The sequence below is a fragment of the Trachurus japonicus genome, chromosome 2 (genome assembly GCF_045865225.1).
Source record: "Trachurus japonicus isolate A0001 chromosome 2, Traja_1.0".
Taxonomy (NCBI): Eukaryota; Metazoa; Chordata; class Actinopteri; order Carangiformes; family Carangidae; genus Trachurus; species Trachurus japonicus.
In genome coordinates this window covers 15,054,636-15,073,974 of record NC_140908.1, presented here as the reverse complement: position 1 = coordinate 15,073,974, position 19,339 = coordinate 15,054,636, and the positions used below count along the sequence as shown (strand labels likewise).

Sequence of the window (19,339 nt, the reverse complement as noted above, 5' to 3'; positions counted from 1 at the left end):
ATGTTGAGTTATTTATAAAAATCCAAAATATAATCTGTTAAATACATTTATGTAAAACAATGTTTTTTATTAAAAATAACGCACAGTTAATAATTTATCATTACAAATCTCCAAAAAAAAGTGCACAATAGCAGGAATGTGGTTGGTAAAACGTTTTTTTTCTGTTCCTTTCAATGAACTTTATTGAAAAAGGTTGTGCATTCAAACAATTGTACATAAACCAGCACATAGACATATAATATACAGGTGCTCCAATATTTTTTTTTTCTTCAATCTCAATTTTTATTAACAAAATCCGGCATAACATAGACACAATTCAAAATATATCCGTCAATATGTAGCCAAAATACACAAAATTCAAAAGATTTCTTTCAACATGTGGCCAAGATAATACAAAAATAACCACAAATGAAAAAAATAAAAATAAAAAATACAGTCAGAGTTAGTCAGGAATTAAAGTAGTCAATTTTTCATAAACACATAAGGCTTGTTTCGTTTTGATAGGTTTTAAGGACTTTTTAAAAATAAACATCTCATTCAGGTGCTCCAATATTACATGTATCACCAAACAAATCACAATTAAATAAGGGTATTATCTAGACGTGTATCTGTCCCATATTCAACTGACTCTCCAGAAGGAAAAATATGTTTCTCACTGACCCAAAAGAATAATAATTAAAAAGTTTGTGCCTTATTCCAAAAAGATATTATTGCTACCCCTAATATTACTGTTTATTGGAATCGTTTCACAGATCATATTGATTGGAAAAAAACATAATCACAAATAAGGTTAAGGAGGTTTCTTACAAAATCATACATAAATATTATCCAGCTAATCATTATATGCAAAAATAAATTTAAAAAGGACATTAATATTAACTGTTCTTTCTGTAATTTGCATCCAGAAACAGTTGTTCATTTGTTCTGGCTTTGCTCTCACACGAAAAAAACTATGTGCAGACCTTAGCAAATGTATTATTGACTCTTTTACAATTGATTTTATTTAAGGAAAACGTTACTTTTTAGTAAATCTGTTGTTATTTTTTTGCAAGATTTCATATTCATAAAAGTAAATTATCTAAGAAAACCCCTTGCTTTGATGTTTTTCAAAAAGAAATGGAACTTTATTATTTTAAACTAATCAGCAAATGAAAAGGCTTTTAAAACCATTTAATAGACCTTTGTAATATGTATAATATTGTTGTATAATGAACATCAGGCACATGTTATCTGTATTTTCATTGTATACTGTTCCCTGTTTACTATTTGTACCTGTCAACTTCTTTTAAATAAAGCTGTCAATTAAAAAAAAAAAAAAAACCTTACAGCGTCTGTAGCCCCGCCCACTCCCCCTACGTCACACGGCAGCGGACATCTGATTGGTTGTCCGCCTGTTCCTCGTTTCAAACTTCTGTCTAAACCCGGAAGTAGACGAAAACAAGCCGCTGATGGAGAAAACCACAACGGCTCTGAGTCGGAGCTGAAGCCGGAGAACAGCGTCTGTTCTCGGTGTGGCCGCCGCAGAGGAGCCGCTGACCGACAACCATGAGACCGACAGCTAAACACAAGGTGAGACCGACAGCAACGTCTCTAACCATCTAAGTTAGCATAGCATTAGCTCGGTTAGCTGTTTGTACTTTCCTTCCCATCTGTGCCACCTGTTAAACCAATAATCTATAAACATATTAGGTGGATCACAGTCAAAGTAGTATTGCTATACAGAATAGACTCTTTTATTTTGGCTGAAAATGATGCCTTGTAAAAAATAAACTCTCATTCTGAGCTGTTATGTTTTTACATTTCGATCAAACCTAATAGTCTACTTGCCAGCCCATTGGGCCCCATTGTGAACCCGGAAATGTTGAGTACCCCAAAGTTTTATGTTAGAAATAGATAGTATGGGTCCCCAGTATTCAGAAACTGTCGGATGCTAACTTATATATATTGGGCAATTAGCATAACAGACATAATTAGCATAAATTAGCATATTTTGCCTATATGGGCAATATTTCAACAAAATTGACTTGGCTGATCTGGGCAATATTGGAGTGGTTTTAGGGGTTATTGATGATGCTGAATCCATTTCTGACATTTTCAAAATTCAAAATGGCTGTCTAAACCGGTAGTGACCAGATTTTAACCGCCAGTCGGCCGATTTTGATGGATTTCAATCTGGTCCCTTCCGGTTTAGACAGCCATTTTGAATTTTGAAAATGTCAGAAATGGATTCAGCATCATCAATAACCCCTAAAACCACACTAATATTGCCCAGATCAGCCAAGTCAATTTTGCGGAAATATTGCCCATATAGGAAACTATGCTAATTTATGCTAATTATGTCAATTATGCTAATTGCCCAATATATATAAGTTAGCATCCGACAGTTTCTGAATACTGGGGACCCATACTATCTATTTCTAACATAAAACTTTGGGGTACTCAACATTTCCGGGTACTCATTTTTGGCAAGTAGACTATAACGGACATCTTTAAGAAATAATAACTTAAAGCAGAAGTGAGGTGAATGTTAGTGTTAATCTAAGTCTTAAATAGTTGTATCTTCCGACAGCAATCACTTCTATAGAGTGTTTGGTCTGTCAGTCACTCTGCTCTGCTCTGAGCCCAGGAGAAAACTTTCTGTCTCACTGACCAGCTGTCTTACCTTCACTAGTTGTTTAAGTCCAAAGACTGACAGACAGATGTTTGAAACTTAAGACTAACCAGATGTTTAAGACTGTAGACTGACCAGGTGTTTCACTTACCGGGTGTTTTACCTTCACTAGTTGTTTAAAGGCCCCATGGCATGAAAAATGTGATTTTGGTTATTTTTTCATGCTTGGGGAGGTCTCTGGGCCACGTATATAGATGATATAGACGTATATAGATGATATAGATGTATATAGATAGACGTATATACTGCCCCATGCATCAAACTGGTCATAAACGGAGAAACACACACCGCCCATTTGTAGGAACTGTCCCTTTAAGACGAGCAGATAGCACTTCCTCCTTTCTGTGATGTCACACACAAGGGAACTCCGCCCACCGTGACCAGTTGTTATTTTTCAATTTCTATGAATGCAGCTTAGGTTTCAGTTACTTGCCTGTGATTGGCCCGACCACATGCCACTCTAAAACAGTCAGCCAATCAGAGGAGAGGTTCTCATTCTCTCTTCTGATTGGCCAAATGACCTGTGCCTGTTAGAACTCCAGAAAGAGGCAACAGAAAGGGGCAATATAGACGATATTAAGCAGATCACAGGTACTCAAAACCAATGATACATCTTGTTAGGGATATGAGCAGGTAAATAAACCCAGAGAAAAGTGCACAGCATGGGCCTTTAAGTCCGACGACGGACCAGATGTTTTGATGATTTGTATGTTAAATCAAAATGTAAAAAAGCAAAAAGAAAAGAAAAGATTATGATATGATCTGTTTACTACCTACTGCTGTAACATGTTATGTCAAAATGTCATAAGTAAAAGAATGTTATATCAAAATGTAAAAAAGAAAAGATTATGATAAATATTGTTATTCTGTGGGTAACGGGGGTGGGACTAGATCAGCTTTAACTTCTCCCTCTTTCCCTTTCGGCCATGTGTGTTGTTTTATCTGAACTAAGATGAAGTGTGATGATGATGATTTAAATTGACATGCCCCAAATAAACAAATTGATTGATTGATGTTTGACCCAGACCAGATGTTTCAGACCGTAGAGTCTACAGTCTGAAACATCTGGTCTGGGTCAGCCTCACATCTGGTCAGTCTACAGTGAAGACTGACCAGATGTGAGGCTGACTACTAACCAGATGTTTGAAACCTAAGAGACCCAGACCAGATGTTTCAGACTGACCAGATGTGTGGTTGTAACTAACAGGTGGTGACCTCAGGGCGACTGACAGGAAGTGGCCGGCTGCAGCTGAGCAGGAAACAGTGAGTAGACCTGAACATCTGTCCTGAACATCTGTCCTGAACATTGTTTGTTTGTTTGTTTGTTTATTAGATCCCCATTACAGCAGCTATTCTTCCTGGGGTCAAAACATCTATTTCTGTTTCAGACTTTAACACAGAACATTCAACACAGATCATCATCATTCACACAGTCGACAACAACAGCAACACAAAACATGAAAAAAAGCTCACATCTCATTTACAAACTGTTGTTAAAGTACAAAGAAACAGAAATCATGCGTTGTTTGTGACATGCAACTGTCTCTAATGGTCAGAGCTGAACATCTGTCCTGAACATCTGTCCTCACCTGACTCCCTCTGTCTCCCCCCGTCAGAGTGAGTCCACATCCTGGACCAGCAGCCAGACCTGAACCGGCCTACTCCCTGTACTCCACCGACTCAGAAGACCAGGTACCAGCAGGAGCTCAGCAGCCCTTTTTCTACCAGTTTCTGGGTAGACGTCTGTCATTTGATTTCTCTTTCTATTGAGCCAGATTTTCCCCTTTGTTTTGAAAATGTAGCTACCAGGGTTCCTACGCAAGTATGGAAAGTATGGAATAATATGGAATTTGATTTTATACATTTCCAGGTCTTGAAAAGTATGGAAAATGGAAACTATTGTATGGAAATATATATGCGCTATTGTAGGCTACCTAGCTACAATCTCCTGGAAATTATTTGGTTACATAATGGCATACAAATTCAGAATAATGAAAACAAGTGATTAATTGCATGATTTATAACATGAAACACATCTATTGGCTCAAATGTCACAAATTATTTGATTTTTTTTTACTGAGACACTGCAAAAACTCATCATCTTTCCAAGAATATTTGCCTTATTTCTTGTCAAAATTTCTAGTCCAAACTAATCTCTTTCCACTTAAAATAAGACTCATCACCTAAAAATTAACTTGTTTTTAGATCATTTTCACTTGTTTCAAACTAATTTTCACTTGAAATAAGTAGAAAAATCTGCCAGTGAAAGCAAGTTTTTTGTGTTTGTAATAAGAAAGAAAAACTTGCTCCACTATCAGATTTTTCTACTTATTTCAAGTGAAAATCTGCTTGAAAGAAGTAAAAAGTGTCTAAAAACAAGCTACTTTTAATGTGATGAGTCTGATTTTAAGTAGAATGAGATTTGTTTTGACTAGAAATGACATGAAAATGAAATTTGGGTCTGGAAAAAGTATGGAATTTGGAAATTTAAAATGTGTAGGAACCCTGAGCTACTGTTTGGCTTCACTGTCTTTCCATTTACCAAAGTTAGACAGTACTACATCCAGGGGTGGAGCAGTGGTTTTAAATGTGGGGGTGTTCCAAAGAACGGAAATTGAATTTCAATTTGAATCACAAAATGCAATTTTTAATCACTATCACGTAGTTATCACGGTGGATTTACCTATGCTACGACGTTCCTGAAAAAAACTCTGCACTTCATGGCTGGATTGAAAACTCTCTCGAAAAGATATAATTGAACTGAGCCCACCTTAGATCGCCAACAGAGTAAGCTTCCAATCAGGGTCCAAAACTGACTTTTTCAGGCTGGTAAGTGAATTTTTTTTTACCAGCCAGGCAGATAATTTACCAGCCAAGCAAGTAAAAATTGCGTTTAAGTGCTGTATATTGCTGTCAGTATTATTTAACGTGTCATTTGGGTCTTATATGCAATTCTCAATCAATATTTTAGTAGTATGCACTAATACTAGCAATTAGGGGTGTGCAAAGCATCCGGTATTTGTATTTGTTGAGGGGGGGGAAAGTATTTCTATTTGTATTTGTGTTCGAGTAAAATTCAAAATAGGTGTAAAAATCCAGTTTTTTTTAGATACACTTCTAATTCTAATCCATTATGTTTTGCTATAAAAGTGTGGGTGTCGAAACACCCCCATCCCCCACGGGTGCGACGCCCATGACTACATCATTAATCTTCTTATCCTTTTATCAAAATGGCACATTCATAAATGTAGATACACAAATCAAAATCCTTTTTTTCTTCCATTTAAAAACGAAGTCAAGCAGTAGCCTAGCTATATTAAAACCACTGAAAAATCTAATAACACAAAAGCTGTCAAGACCTTGAACCTGTGTCTCTCTACAACATCTTTTTATAATGCAATCTGTAAAAAAATACCTTTATGCATGTAACGTTAACCCCCTGGCGATAATATTTGTTGTCGTGTTGAATTGTATTGTTTTGCACAATTTTTCATAAAGTTCTGAAGAAAAAATAATAATAAAAAGCATGAGCTCAGCAGGTCAGAGGTCAGAGGTCACAGGACAGGAAGTGTCGGTGACGTCGATGTGTCCTCTGTCCTCTCAGGTCACCACGCTCCATCGGGGTCTGGACCGCTGTGCCGCCCTGCTGGGGGGCTTCCTGCAGGCTGAGGAGGGGACAGAGGGGACGGGGGGAGGATCTAGATCTAGACCAGGACCAGGACCGTCCAGCTCAGTGGGGAAGAAGACCCTCAAGAAGCCACAGAAGAAGACAGGTGGGTGCAGCCGTGTCTCAGTCTGGACCTGGTTACGTCCCAGCCTAGGGGAACTGGATGCGCAACATGACCTGAGCCCCCTCGCTCCTCCCATCCCCAAGGAAAGTGGCCAAGAGCAGGGTTTTCAATCTACACAGTAGCCTTTATTTGCTCAGAGATGAGAACTCTGCCCAAAACAACAAACAAAATCTCAGTTCTCCCTAATCTGTCTCACTCAAAACAAAGAAAACCAAAATACAGGTATTTAACCTAACTCAGATGCAAAACAGGAGAAAAAGGGTCAAAGTAAAGGGCTTCTCATTCCTACGGGCTACTTTAATACAAGGTTTAACAAAAGGTTGCAAAGACATCATGTATGTTAAATGTATAACTGATGTCTGTTGCCACACAGTACTATGTGCTGGCACTATGCTGTGCCGAAAGCAAATTCTGCCGACTTGTTGTGCAGCCCTTAATAAATGAATTTAACTGAAATTGACACTAGTTCACACATCAGGCCTTGGTTGGGGATGAGGGAGGGAGAGAGAGAGACACAGGCACCACACACAGCATAACACTAATACACATAGGGTCGTGACAACCTGGTTCCTGGGGACTCCTGGTTCTGGGTCAGTAACAGTTCTCCTCTTTGCTCCAGGCCAGAAGATTCCTCAGTCGGGTCAGCAGGGACCGGGAAGCACCACCACTCCCAGACCAGGACCAGGACCTGGGTCTCCGGCTCACTCCGGGGTGAAGCTGCATCCGCCTCAGAAACCGGTCCAGTCCCGGGTCCAGTCCCAGGTCCAGTCCCGGGTCCAGACCCCCCCACAGAGGCTTCAGCAGGTCAAGGTTATTTAATTATCGTTAACGAAAACGAACGAAATGACGAAAACTAGAATTGAAAAAACATTTTCGTTAACTGAAATAAATAAAAACTATAATCAAATGAAAAAACGAGAACTAACTGAAACTGTGTTGTGTGTTGTTTACAAAACTAACTAAAACGTACCGAAATTATAGATAAAACTCCCTTAGTTTTCGTCTTTGTCAATTTCGGATTGATATGAAATCGATTCAGGCCATAGGCACCGATTCCGTGGCTGCTCCGGTGCACGAGCACCCACTGACCAGGTCGAGCCACCAGATGAGCATTTCTTTTAATTAAAACTAACTAAAACTAGCAAACCCGCTCTAAAAACTACTTAAAACTAACTAAAACTAGCAAACCCGCTCTAAAAACTCATTAAAACTAACTAAAACTAGCAAACCCGCTCTAAAAACTCATTAAAACTAACTAAAACTAGCAAACCCGCTCTAAAAACTCATTAAAACTAACTAAAACTAGCAAACCCGCTCTAAGAACTCATTAAAACTAACTAAAACTAGCAAACCCGCTCTAAAAACTCATTAAAACTAACTAAAACTAGCAAACCCGCTGTAAAAACTCATTAAAACTAACTAAAACTAGCAAACCCGCTCTAAAAACTCATTAAAACTAACTAAAACTAGCAAACCCGCTCTATAAACTCATTAAAACTAGCAAACCCACTCTTAAAACTAACTAAAACTAGCAAACCCGCTCTAAAAACTCATTAAAACTAACTAAAACTAGCAAACCTGCTCTAAAAACTCCTTAAAACTAACTAAAACTAGCAAACCCGCTGTAAAAACTCATTAAAACTAACTAAAACTAGCAAACCCGCTGTAAAAACTCATTAAAACTAACTAAAACTAGCAAACCTGCTCTAAAAACTCATTAAAACTAACTAAAACTAGCAAACCCGCTGTAAAAACTCATTAAAACTAACTAAAACTAGCAAACCCGCTGTAAAAACTCATTAAAACTAACTAAAACTAGCAAACCCGCTCTAAAAACTCATTAAAACTAACTAAAACTAGCAAACCTGCTCTAAAAACTCATTAAAACTAACTAAAACTAGCAAACCTGCTCTAAAAACTCATTAAAACTAACTAAAACTAGCAAACCCGCTGTAAAAACTCATTAAAACTAACTAAAACTAGCAAACCCGCTGTAAAAACTCATTAAAACGAACTGAATTAGAGAAAAAGAAGTCAAAACTAAATAAAACTAAACTATAATTACAAATCCATACCTATTCTAACCTTGCAGCAGGTCTCCACCGGTGTCCCTCCAGCCCAGTCCCAGACCTCGGTCCTCCTCTCCGTGGTCCAGTCCTGTTCCCGCTCAGACCACCGGCCCGACTTCCTGTCTGGACCTGAAGCTCCGCCCACAACACGCCGCGACACAGAGGAGGAGGGGGCGGAGCCTGTTGCCGTGAGAGACGACACCGATCACACTCACTGCTCCGCGAGGACGACAAAGACAAAGACAAAGACAAAGACACATCTGGATTCTGGACCGGCTCACGACGACGTCCCTCAGGACTCGGTCCAGAATCTGCTGAGGGAACTGAAGACCCTGATAGCAGGACGAGGTAACCGAGGTAACCGGTCCAGCTGTCGTAATAAATGACAAACACAAACCATTAACACACAACTAGGGATGGGTATTGATAAGAATTTAGCGATTCCGATTCTCTTATCGATTCTCATTGGGTGAGGGAATAAAAGAGAAATGGGTTTGTTTGCATTAATGCAGTGGTTCCCAACCTTTTGACATCACAAATTTCTGGTGACCCTCAATCAAGATGAGCAAGCTCAGATATTTGTATATGCTGCATTTTATTTGATCTTGATTTATATTCAAGAAAGTGAATGTATAAAGAATATAGTTGTTTAAGATTGTGAAAAATAATTAGTGTATTTAATTTTTCTTTTTTAATCAATTACTAGACATTTAAGGCGATCCCATTTGAATTCCAGGCGACCCCACATGGGGCCCCAACCCCAAGGTTGAAAACACTGCATTAATGGCTCTGACATTAAAAAAGTTGACAGGACCGACCTGCCTGGACAGGTTAACACTATAGACCACTGTGGCTGTGGGCCAGCTGTGCTCACAGGAGGAATTTAACAATGTTTCCATTACATAGTTTTTATGCATCTGTATCTTCTCACTAGTTATTGTTTTCATAACGTTCGTTTTTATGCGGAGTGAGCGAGCGAAAGAGAGAGAAAAGACACAGGGCGCAGCTACCGTTTCACCTGGCTCCGAGCAAAACCTGAAAGGAAGTGGTTAGAATGAAGAGAGAAAAACACAAAGAATAGACATGTAGCCTGTTCAGGAGACGTTGACCTGTCCTCACCACGTGAGGGAGGGAGGACCGGAGGGTGGCTCTGGCTCACAGGTTAGTGATGAAGAAACGTCACTGTCAGCTGCATCTGTCAGCAGCTCCGCTCCACACAGACACGCCACTAACTTTATTTAGGGAGAACAAACGGTGACATGTGGATATAAACACTAAGCACCCTCATTTATAATGAAGATTGATTTTAACGGAACGTTACGTAACGTCATTAATCAATTAATGCGCGAGTTTCTGAACCAAACGGAATCGATAAGGGGATCGTTAAAGCAGACACGCACACGATTCCAAGAATTGATCCAAGTTGGAACCGGTTCCGAAGAGGAACCGGTTTTCGATTCCCATCCCTACACACAACACATTAATACATAAAACAAAAAATACATACACATACAAAACAAAACATCCAAGACAAACACTTAACATATGTTACCCTCCTACATTGAATCACTACACAACAAGGACCAGGACCCAATTTATTGATATAATAATGGTCAAAATTGTGATCAAAATAATAATCTCTTAGTTTCATTTTAAAACTAACCATGTTTCTTTGTTGTATAACATCATTCTAAAGGGCATTCCACTCCTTCATAGCTCTATAAAGTGTCCTGGGTAAAATAAAATCACCTCCAGCAGCATGTTGAGTTGAATAATTATCTATGTTTGAACTAAAAGATCATTTTCTATACTAAATGTACAGTTTGGCATTTTAGTTGTTATATCATTTCTAAGATATAAGTGCAACACGTGCTGCTTTATTTTGTATAAGTTTCAGTTTTCTGATGTTGGCTAGTGAGGGATTGGACCAAACAACTGGACAATAAAATAATCCAGATGCGACTAAACCAGAGCTTGTTTAGTCATTTGTGTAATGTGTGTGTAATGTGTGTGTGTGTGTGTGTGTGTGTGTGTGTGTGTGTGTGTGTGTGTGTGTGTAGGTAGTGTAGCAGAGAGGCTGCTCAGTCACCTGGAGGAGATGCTGAACCAGGACCAGGACCAGAATGAGACAGAGAGACAGCAGGACACGGGGACACTCGCTAACACAGAAGGTAAAGTGTGTGTGTGAAACTTTCTATGGGAAGTTAAAGGGATAGTTCAACATTTTTGGCAAATTGGCCCATTGCCATAACCCCTATAGTCTTAGAAGTAGGTTCGTTACCTTTAATTGTCGGTGCAAGCTGTTTTTAGAACGGCGGAGCAGAGCCGTGAGCTGCTCAGAGCTACGCTACGGAGGCTCATTATGGGATTTCTTGGTTTCCCTCATCAAACTCATCAAATACACAATCCAACAACTCCACAACGCTCTGGTGGACAAGTTGTGAGCTGCACATTCACCACGCTATGAGATAATAACACAACGTTACCAGACAGAGTTGTTTTAGAGGGAAATACAGAGACTGTTGATGAAAAACTGTCCCTGAACGCAACGCGCATCAGCGGTTTTGCATGAATTTCCCTCTAAAACAACTCTGTGTGGTAACGTTGTGTTATTATCTCATAGCGTGGTGAATGTGCAGCTCACAACTTGTCCACCAGAGCGTTTTGGAGTTGTTGGATTGTGTATTTGATGAGTTTGATGAGGGAAACCAACAAAGAAATCCCATAATGAGCCTCCGTAGCGTAGCTCTGAGCAGCTCACGGCTCTGCTCCGCCGTTCTAAAAACAGCTTGCACCGACAATTAAAGGTAACAAACCTACTGCTATGACTATAGGGATTATGGCAATGGGACAATTTGCCAAAATGTTGAACTATCCCTTTAAACTGGGGAATTTTGGAAATATTCCAAATTGGAAACTTTCCATGGGAATTTATGGGAATTAACTGGAAATTGGGGGTAATTTAAACAAACTGAATCATGTAAATATTTTGTTTTGTCATAAGCAGACATCCATGCTAATGCTAGATTATGCTACAATTTAATTCCCATGGAAAGTTTCCAACTTTGAAAATTCCTGGAATTTTGCAACCCGTCTCCATAGTTACGACCCTGCGACAGGAGCTGAGCGCGGCCCAGTCCGGTCTGCAGGAAGTCCAGGACGACCTGAGGGAGCTACGGCGAGCGCTGAGGGACACGCAGGACCAGCTGAGGGCCAGAGAGGCCCAGAACACGGCCACCAGCACAGGTCCAGACCCCAGACCCTCACCGGTGTTTAAAGGGATATGCCAACAATTTTTTTTTTTCGTGTCTTGCCTCACTCGCGAGTCCATGACCAGCAGATAGACACCATCCTTTAGACTGTGCGTGCAGTAACAAGGGAGATAGAGCCGTATCGCCCGTTTTTGTTTTGTTCCTGTTTGTTTGCTTGTTTGTTAGCTTTGGTTCTCTTGCCTAATGCCGTTTCATGTCCTGCCTTGTAATGTCTGATATTGTTTGTGCTAATGTTTTAGCTCTGTGTGCTACTTGCATGTGTTTCTAGCTGTACTTTCCTCTCTTGCTTTCTCTCGCTCTTCTTCTCCTTGTCTGCATGTTATGTCTGCAGCCATGAGCTTTTGTCATGTTGTATGTCAGACTTCTTACCTGTTTTACTTGTTATTATTATGAGCTTTTACTACTAGATAGATTACTAGATTGTTATGTAAGTTGTGTCTTGAAAGTACTTAATTGTTGCCCTTTTTTTTGGCTTTTAGGTTGCCTTTAACATCTGGCCAGGGACAACGGAGGAAAACTAGCCTTGTTGGCTCTAACTCTGGCCCACTTACAGTTTTTCTTTTAACTCTGTTGATTAGTGGTGCACTGTCCTTATGAAATAAACTAATAAATGAAATGAAAATTAGCTTAGCTCAAACACTGGACGTGTATAGGTAGTGTTAGCCTGCCTCCACCTAAAGTCACTAATTAGCTTAGCTCAAACACTGGAAGTGTATGGGTAGTGTTAGCCTGCCTCCACCTAAAGTCATCAGAGAAACTCTTCAGCAACTCTAAACGGACCGATCTTGGTCTCAGAGCTGACAAAACTCTCCGGTAAGGCATCTTGAGCGGTCAAATGCAATGAAATCAGCTTCTGACTGCTGATTTCGGCTCGGGTAGGAGGCAGGCTAACACTACCCATACACTTCCAGTGTTTGAGCTAAGCTAATTACGGCGATACGGCTCTATCTCCCTTGTTACTGCACGCACAGTCGAAAGGATGGTGTCTATCTGCTGGTCATGGACTCGGGAGTGAGGCAAGACATGAAAAAAAATGTTGGTGTATCCCTTTAATGTCTGTGTGTGTGTGTTTGTGCAGAGCTGGAAGACACCAAACGAAGGCTGGCGGAGAGCGAGCGGGAGAAGAGCGAGTTAGCCTCGGAGATGGAGGACTTGAGAAGGTCGGTGTTGCTAAGTGATGGTTGTGATTAGTGTTGTAGTACTCGGTCTCGTCTCGGTCTCGACTGCATTTTTACTCGGTCTTGTCTCGGTCTCGGTCGAGCTGGTCTCGGGATTTTTTGTCAAGACCAGCCGAATGTAACAAATGTAACAATACGGTATTTTATTTTGAAAGTGTTTACGCTGTCAGAGAGGAGAAAAAGAGGGAGAAAGGAATAAGGCACCGGCTGCAGCAGAGATGCCGTCAAACTCATCAATCATTCAATTTTCTTATTCAGCCCACATTTATCTAGCCTATGTTTTCGTTCCAGGTGACGGTAAAAGTTTGACGTCGCCCCAGGCAGCCGCCGGCGAATGTAACTTTATGTTACACTCGGCGGAGCGTCTTTTCTTCCCAGTTAATTTAAGCTGTAGCTACACACACATAAAGATAAGCTGTCTGATTTTGGCCCGATTTCCCTCCTTCCGAATATTGACCGTTTCAATCAAAAGTCATGTGTGTGAGGTGTGAGAGAGAGAGAGAGAGGGGTGGAGAGAGACAGAGAGACTTGAATCATTTTGGGAAAAATGACAATCATGTAGGCTACAGTATTATTTTTGTTTTGTTTTTTCATCAGAGAATCACCTTTCAAGTGTTGTTCTTCATACATTGGTTGTAACAGCATCATTGCATTACAGTAATAGAAAAGTGCACCTGCTTTGAATGATGATATGTTTGTATTATATGTAAGTGTTTATATTGTTATGTAACCTGCTTCTGCTGTACCAGTGCACCCAGGTTTCCCTCGCAAAAGAGATTTAATCTCAAGGGACTTTCCTGGTAAAATAAAGGTTGAAAAAAAAAAAAAATTGCTGCTTTTGAAAGCACCATGTAGAAAGGGTTAAGTACTTCTGCAGGCTGGGTGGCTTTACCAACAGTTTGAAATACATTTATTTTTCAATATGACAAATAGACTATAATTCTTCTGTTTGGTCTCGGTCTTGGACTTGGTCTCGGGTTAGGTGGTCTTGACTACAACACTAGTTGTGATGTCATCGTTAGGCCCCGCCCCCCTCATCTCATCTCATCTCATCTCATCTCATCTCATCTCATCTCTCCGTCTGTTTCCAGGATTCTCCAGAGTCAGGATTCCTCTGGTTCTCCTACCCTCACCAACGGTTCAGGACCAGAAACAGAAACAGACCAGAAACCAGCAGCAGCACCTGAACGCATCGCAGCGCCTGAACGCATCGCCCAGTACCTGATGTCCCTCGGTCCCACCAAGGCCGAGCCTCACCGGGACTCGAACCTGTCCCGGTGCGACGTGGACTCGGTGGCCTTCTCCGACTGGACCCTGAGGTCCTGCTCCACCTTCGACACCCGGGACGAGGCGGCGTTCAGGGACGGTCTGGCCGCGCTGGACGCCAGCATCGCCAACCTGCAGAAGACCATCCAGCTGGACCTCAGGAGATAGATGAGGAGATGATCCAGGTCCAGGTCCAGGTCCAGGTTTTAACTCTGCTTATAGTGTTTTTATTTGTTTATAATGTAAAGTGATATTTAAGAAATATGAAATAAAGCTTTTTTAACTGTTTTCCTTGGTTGTCATGGAGATAGTTGGGTGCAAGATTTTGGTTAAAAGTAGCCATCAGTCCATAACACAGGGTTCCTACGCAAGTTTGGAAAGTATGGAAAAGTACGGAATTTGATTTTATACATTTCCAGGTCTGGAAAAGTATGGAAAATGGAAACTATTGTATGGAAATATATTAAAATCTATATATATTTTATCTTAATACTTCTCTGGGTTTGGTCTTATCTGAAGTTATCTGGGTTAATTATTTTTGTATGCGCTATTGTACCTATAGCTACAATCTCCTGGAAATGATTTGGTTACATAATAACATACAGAATAATGAAAACAAATGATTAATTGCATGATGTTTTTATATAATGCACAACTATTTACTCTATTTTTTTTTCCTAAACAGTTGTTAACTATCATTTATTTACGTATATAACAGAGTTGAAAGGTTGAGCTTGACGATACCAAACTTAAAATAAAAACAATAAAATATATGGAAGAAAAGGTGGTAACAGTGATTTCAGTGATGCTGAGGAGGTCGGACTGAACCATTATTTTTAACACGGGGGAATTGATATTTAATTCTGGGGTTTGACAAAACTGGAGGTCATGATAAAATTATTTCATAAATTATTGATATATTTGTGAGTAAAAACTTATTTACCTAAAAAAGGTAAAAGTAAAAAAAGTTTAAGTAGCCAGGAAAATTATTATGTTAAAAAAAATAGGTTAATTACAATTTTTATTTGTTTCAAATTCAATGAAAAATTAAAAAAAGATTTCCATTGTTTTTTTGTTGTATAACCTAATGACACCTTGATCAATTTATGACTTTAAAATGCAAAATAAAAATATATTTTATTTTTTTAATCAGAGAATCACCCTGTTCTGTACGACGGAGTATTAGGGCCACATTGAGAAATAAAAAAATTACAAACTTCGAGAATAAAGTCGTAAATTTACGACTTTATTCTCGTAATGTTGTGACTTTTTTCTTGTAGGAAATGTACGACTTTATTTTCGTAAATTTACGACTTTATTCTTGTAAATCTATGACTTCATTCTCATAATGTTATGACTTTTTTCTCGTAGGAAATGTACGACTTTATTTTTGTAAATTTACAACTTTATTCTCGTAACGTCATGACTTTTTTCTCGTAGAAAATGTACGACTTTATTTTCGTAAATTTACGACTTTATTCTCGTAATGTTATGACTTTTTTCTCGTAGGAAATTTACGACTTTATTCTTGTAAATTTACGACTTTATTCTCGTAATGTTATGACTTTTTTCTCGTAGGAAATGTACGACTTTATTCTTGTAAATTTACGACTTTATTCTCGTAATGTTATGACTTTTTTCTCGTAGGAAATGTACAACTTTATTTTCGTAAATTTCCAACTTTATTCTCGTAATGTTACGACTCTTTTCTAGTAGGAAATGTACGACTTTATTCTCGTAAATTTACGACTTTATTCTCGTAACGTTATGACTTTTTTCTCGTAGGAAATGTACGACTTTATTCTCGTAAATTTACGATTTTATTCTTGTAAATCTATGACTTTATTCTCGTAATGTTATGACTTTTTTCTCGTAGGAAATGTACGACTTTATTCTTGCAAATTTACGACTTTATTCTCGTAATGTTATGACTTTTTTCTCGTAGGAAATGTACGACTTTATTTTCGTAAATTTACGACTTTATTCTCATAATGTTATGACTTTTTTCTCGTAAGAAATGTACGACTTTATTCTTGTAAATTTACGACTTTATTCTCGTAGGAAATGTACGACTTTATTCTCGTAAATTTACGGCTTTATTCTCATAATTTTATGACTTTTTTCTTGTAGGAAATGTACGACTTTATTTTCGTAAATGTACGACTTTATTCTCGTAAATTTACGGCTTTATTCTTGTAAATTTACGACTTTATTCTTGTAATGTTACGACTTTTTTCTCGTAGGAAATGTACGACTTTATTCTTGTAAATTTACGACTTTTTTCTTGTAGGAAATGTACGACTTTATTTTCGTAAATGTACGACTTTATTCTCGTAAATTTACGGCTTTATTCTTGTAAATTTACGACTTTATTCTCGTAACGTTATGACTTCTTTCTCGTAGGAAATGTACGACTTTATTTTCGCAAATTTACGACTTTATTCTCTATAAATTTGTGTTAGTTTTTTTCTCAATGTGACCCTAATACTCTGTCGTAGTTCTGTTATTAATGGTCACCCCCCCCCCAAAAAAAGAAAGGAGGCAGATTTTTATGAAACAGTACAAACGGGTTTTAATAGGAAAAGTATCAAAGAGCGTTCAAGAGACAGCGAGCCAGTTTTCTTTTCTTTTTTTTGGCACATAGTGTTCAGAGAGCTCAACCGAGTCGACAGTAAAACACATTCATCTGCTCTAACACATAAATAACAAGATAACAACACGTTCCCTTTGGTGGATGGAGACTCGGTCTCAGTGCAGGAGGGTCGGGACCAGGACGGCCTCTAGGAATACACACTGTAGCTACTCTACACACACACACACAAAACCCAGCCCTTAAAAGGGATAGTTCACCCAAAATTGAAATTGCACTCATTATCTACTCCCTGTGTGGACCTGCATGTCCATATGACGGTTGCAAATGGATACCAACTGTCTTCTTCGTAACAAAAAGACACACCAAAAAACATCCAGATACCTCCATGCTGCTCGTATGTAATGTCCGTCTTGTATTGAAGCCCCGACATGCGAAATTGTCCCAAAAGAAATTAAATAAGTCTTTATGTGACCCGATCCATCAAAATGAGTCACAGTGACCCAAATTTCAAAGTTGAGATTTTGGTATCAATGGAAATATTAGAAAATAAGCTTTAAAATGATACCCTAGTCAGAGTCATACATTTGATGGTTTTCTAGATGTGGCCATTTGAATTACGATCTCCTACTCTCTTATTCCGTTCTAAAACCTGAGAAAATAGCAGTTAAAGTTTTTGCCAGTGACTCTAGCATCTGTTCCTGTACCACGTGATTACACGCACCCCATACGGTCCCTTGTTGTCATAGAGACACCATTCAATGACCCTCGGAAAGCAGAGAATCTCACAATCTATCATGAACGGTTCAGAAGTTGTCATGTTTTGTTGACATTTTGTAAAACATGTGCAAGCGTGTACGTTCGGGTTAGCATCGATGCTACGTTCGGGTTAGCGTCGATGCTACTCGGTTTAGCATCTGTTTCTGTACCCGTCCCTTCTCGTCATAGAGGCACCATTCAATGACCGTCGGAAAGCGGAGAATCCGGCGATTCAGATGCAGTTTACAGCTCGTCTCTATCATGAACGGTTCAGGAGATATTTCATGTTTTGCACCGATGCAACACTCATTTTCAGAGGGTTTAAGTTGCAGGTCAACTTTAATCATCATTTACCTAGCTGCCTTTTCTCAATTATCTGGACTGTGAAACTTTGGGAGATTGTTTTTGAATGTCATTGCTTTGAAATTAGGGTAAAAAAAATTTTTTGATTTTCTACGGGTTTTCCATGTTATCAGCTGATTATCTAAAAATAGAACGTGACTTCCGACTCATTTTGATGGAACGGGTCACATATTTCAAGCTTGTTTGTAGCAGAAGCTTCTTGAAGCTCCTCTTCCTGGTTCATCACATTTGGACGAACTGGGAAGAGAAGCTTCCGCTACAAACAAGCTTGAAATATAGACTTATTTAATTTTTTTCGGGACAATTTCTCATGTCGGGGCTTCAATACAAGAGGGACATTACATACGAGCAGCATGGAGGTATTTGGATGTTTTTTGGTGTGTCTTTTTGCTACGAAGACAGTTGGTATCCATTTGCAACCGTCATATGGACATGCACTGCTACGCCGAGACCCCCTGTAACTCAGAGAAGCCACGGAGGACTCTGAAACTTCTCCCAGCCCTTTTAGTCGACATGAGGGGGAGTAGGAGATAGATAATGAGTATGATGAAATTTCAATTTTGGGTCAACTATCCCTTTTTAATAGTGCAAACGAGCAGCAGTGAACTAATAAATCAAGGTTTGAAATGCAGGAATACATGAAAGGAAATGATGAGTGTGTGTGTGTGTGTGTGTGTGTGTGTGTTTAATGATAATCCACTTCAGTACGGTTGTGTGGAGAAGACCCTGCTGCGTTTTGCATAATGGTGCGTTTGAGTTAAGTTAAGTTTAACACACATCTGGTTGTTTTGCATACGACACCGGAAGTGGGAGACGCGTTATAAGGCCGGGTGTGAACTAACACGCTGAAACAGTCGGTCCATTTAAACAGTCGAGTAAACCCCGCCCACCTCTGACATCATCAGTTTGATTAAAGGGATAGTAGCATTTTTTTTTTTTTAAGTGGGGTTGTATGATCTACAAATAACCCCTAAGTACTTTAATTGCAGTGCAGAGAGTCTTCTACTGCAATTAAAGTACTTAGAGGCTATTTGTAGGTCATACAACCCCACTTTAAAAAAAATGCTACTATCCCTTTAAAGGTTTGTTTTGGTTAAACCTGTCAGTTGGGTGTCAGTATTACATTGTAATGTGTTACAATACAGTATACAGTACCAGTATGTGTGTGTGTGTGTATATATGATACATTCTTTAGAGTTTGACTTGTCTGGGGTCAGATTTCTCTCTCCGGGTGATGCTAACCGTTAGCTGTTAGCCGTTAGCGCCACCTACTGGTGAAGACCATGAAATGCAGTTATTAAAAGCTCAAACAAAGCTATAGACCGAATCGCATTGTTGTTTACATTCTACTTCCAGGTAGAAAACCAGCTGTAATTTGAA

At 39.1% G+C, this 19,339-nt stretch overlaps 1 protein-coding gene across 1 annotated transcript; it reads left to right on the top strand.

The window, feature by feature from the left end:
• The first annotated feature begins 1,431 nt into the window (after positions 1 to 1,431).
• ccdc14 (coiled-coil domain containing 14) lies at positions 1,432 to 14,415 on the top strand. The gene is made up of 10 exons (XM_085803812.1): positions 1,432 to 1,569; positions 3,879 to 3,934; positions 4,288 to 4,363; positions 6,276 to 6,444; positions 7,082 to 7,272; positions 8,555 to 8,879; positions 10,592 to 10,702; positions 11,634 to 11,777; positions 12,882 to 12,963; positions 14,073 to 14,415. Exons 1-10 carry the CDS (start codon positions 1,546 to 1,548, stop codon positions 14,413 to 14,415), a joined length of 1,521 nt encoding a protein of 506 aa, XP_085659938.1. The 5' UTR covers positions 1,432 to 1,545.
• The last annotated feature ends 4,924 nt before the right edge of the window (positions 14,416 to 19,339 follow it).

Bases quoted from the DNA above. Each gene is read 5' to 3' on its own strand.
- ccdc14 (XM_085803812.1), top strand. From the start codon at position 1,546: ATGAGACCGACAGCTAAACACAAG. The intron at 4,364-6,275 runs GTACCAGCAGGA...CTGTCCTCTCAG, and splicing joins CCACCGACTCAGAAGACCAG to GTCACCACGCTCCATCGGGG. The intron at 6,445-7,081 runs GTGGGTGCAGCC...TCTTTGCTCCAG, and splicing joins GAAGCCACAGAAGAAGACAG to GCCAGAAGATTCCTCAGTCG.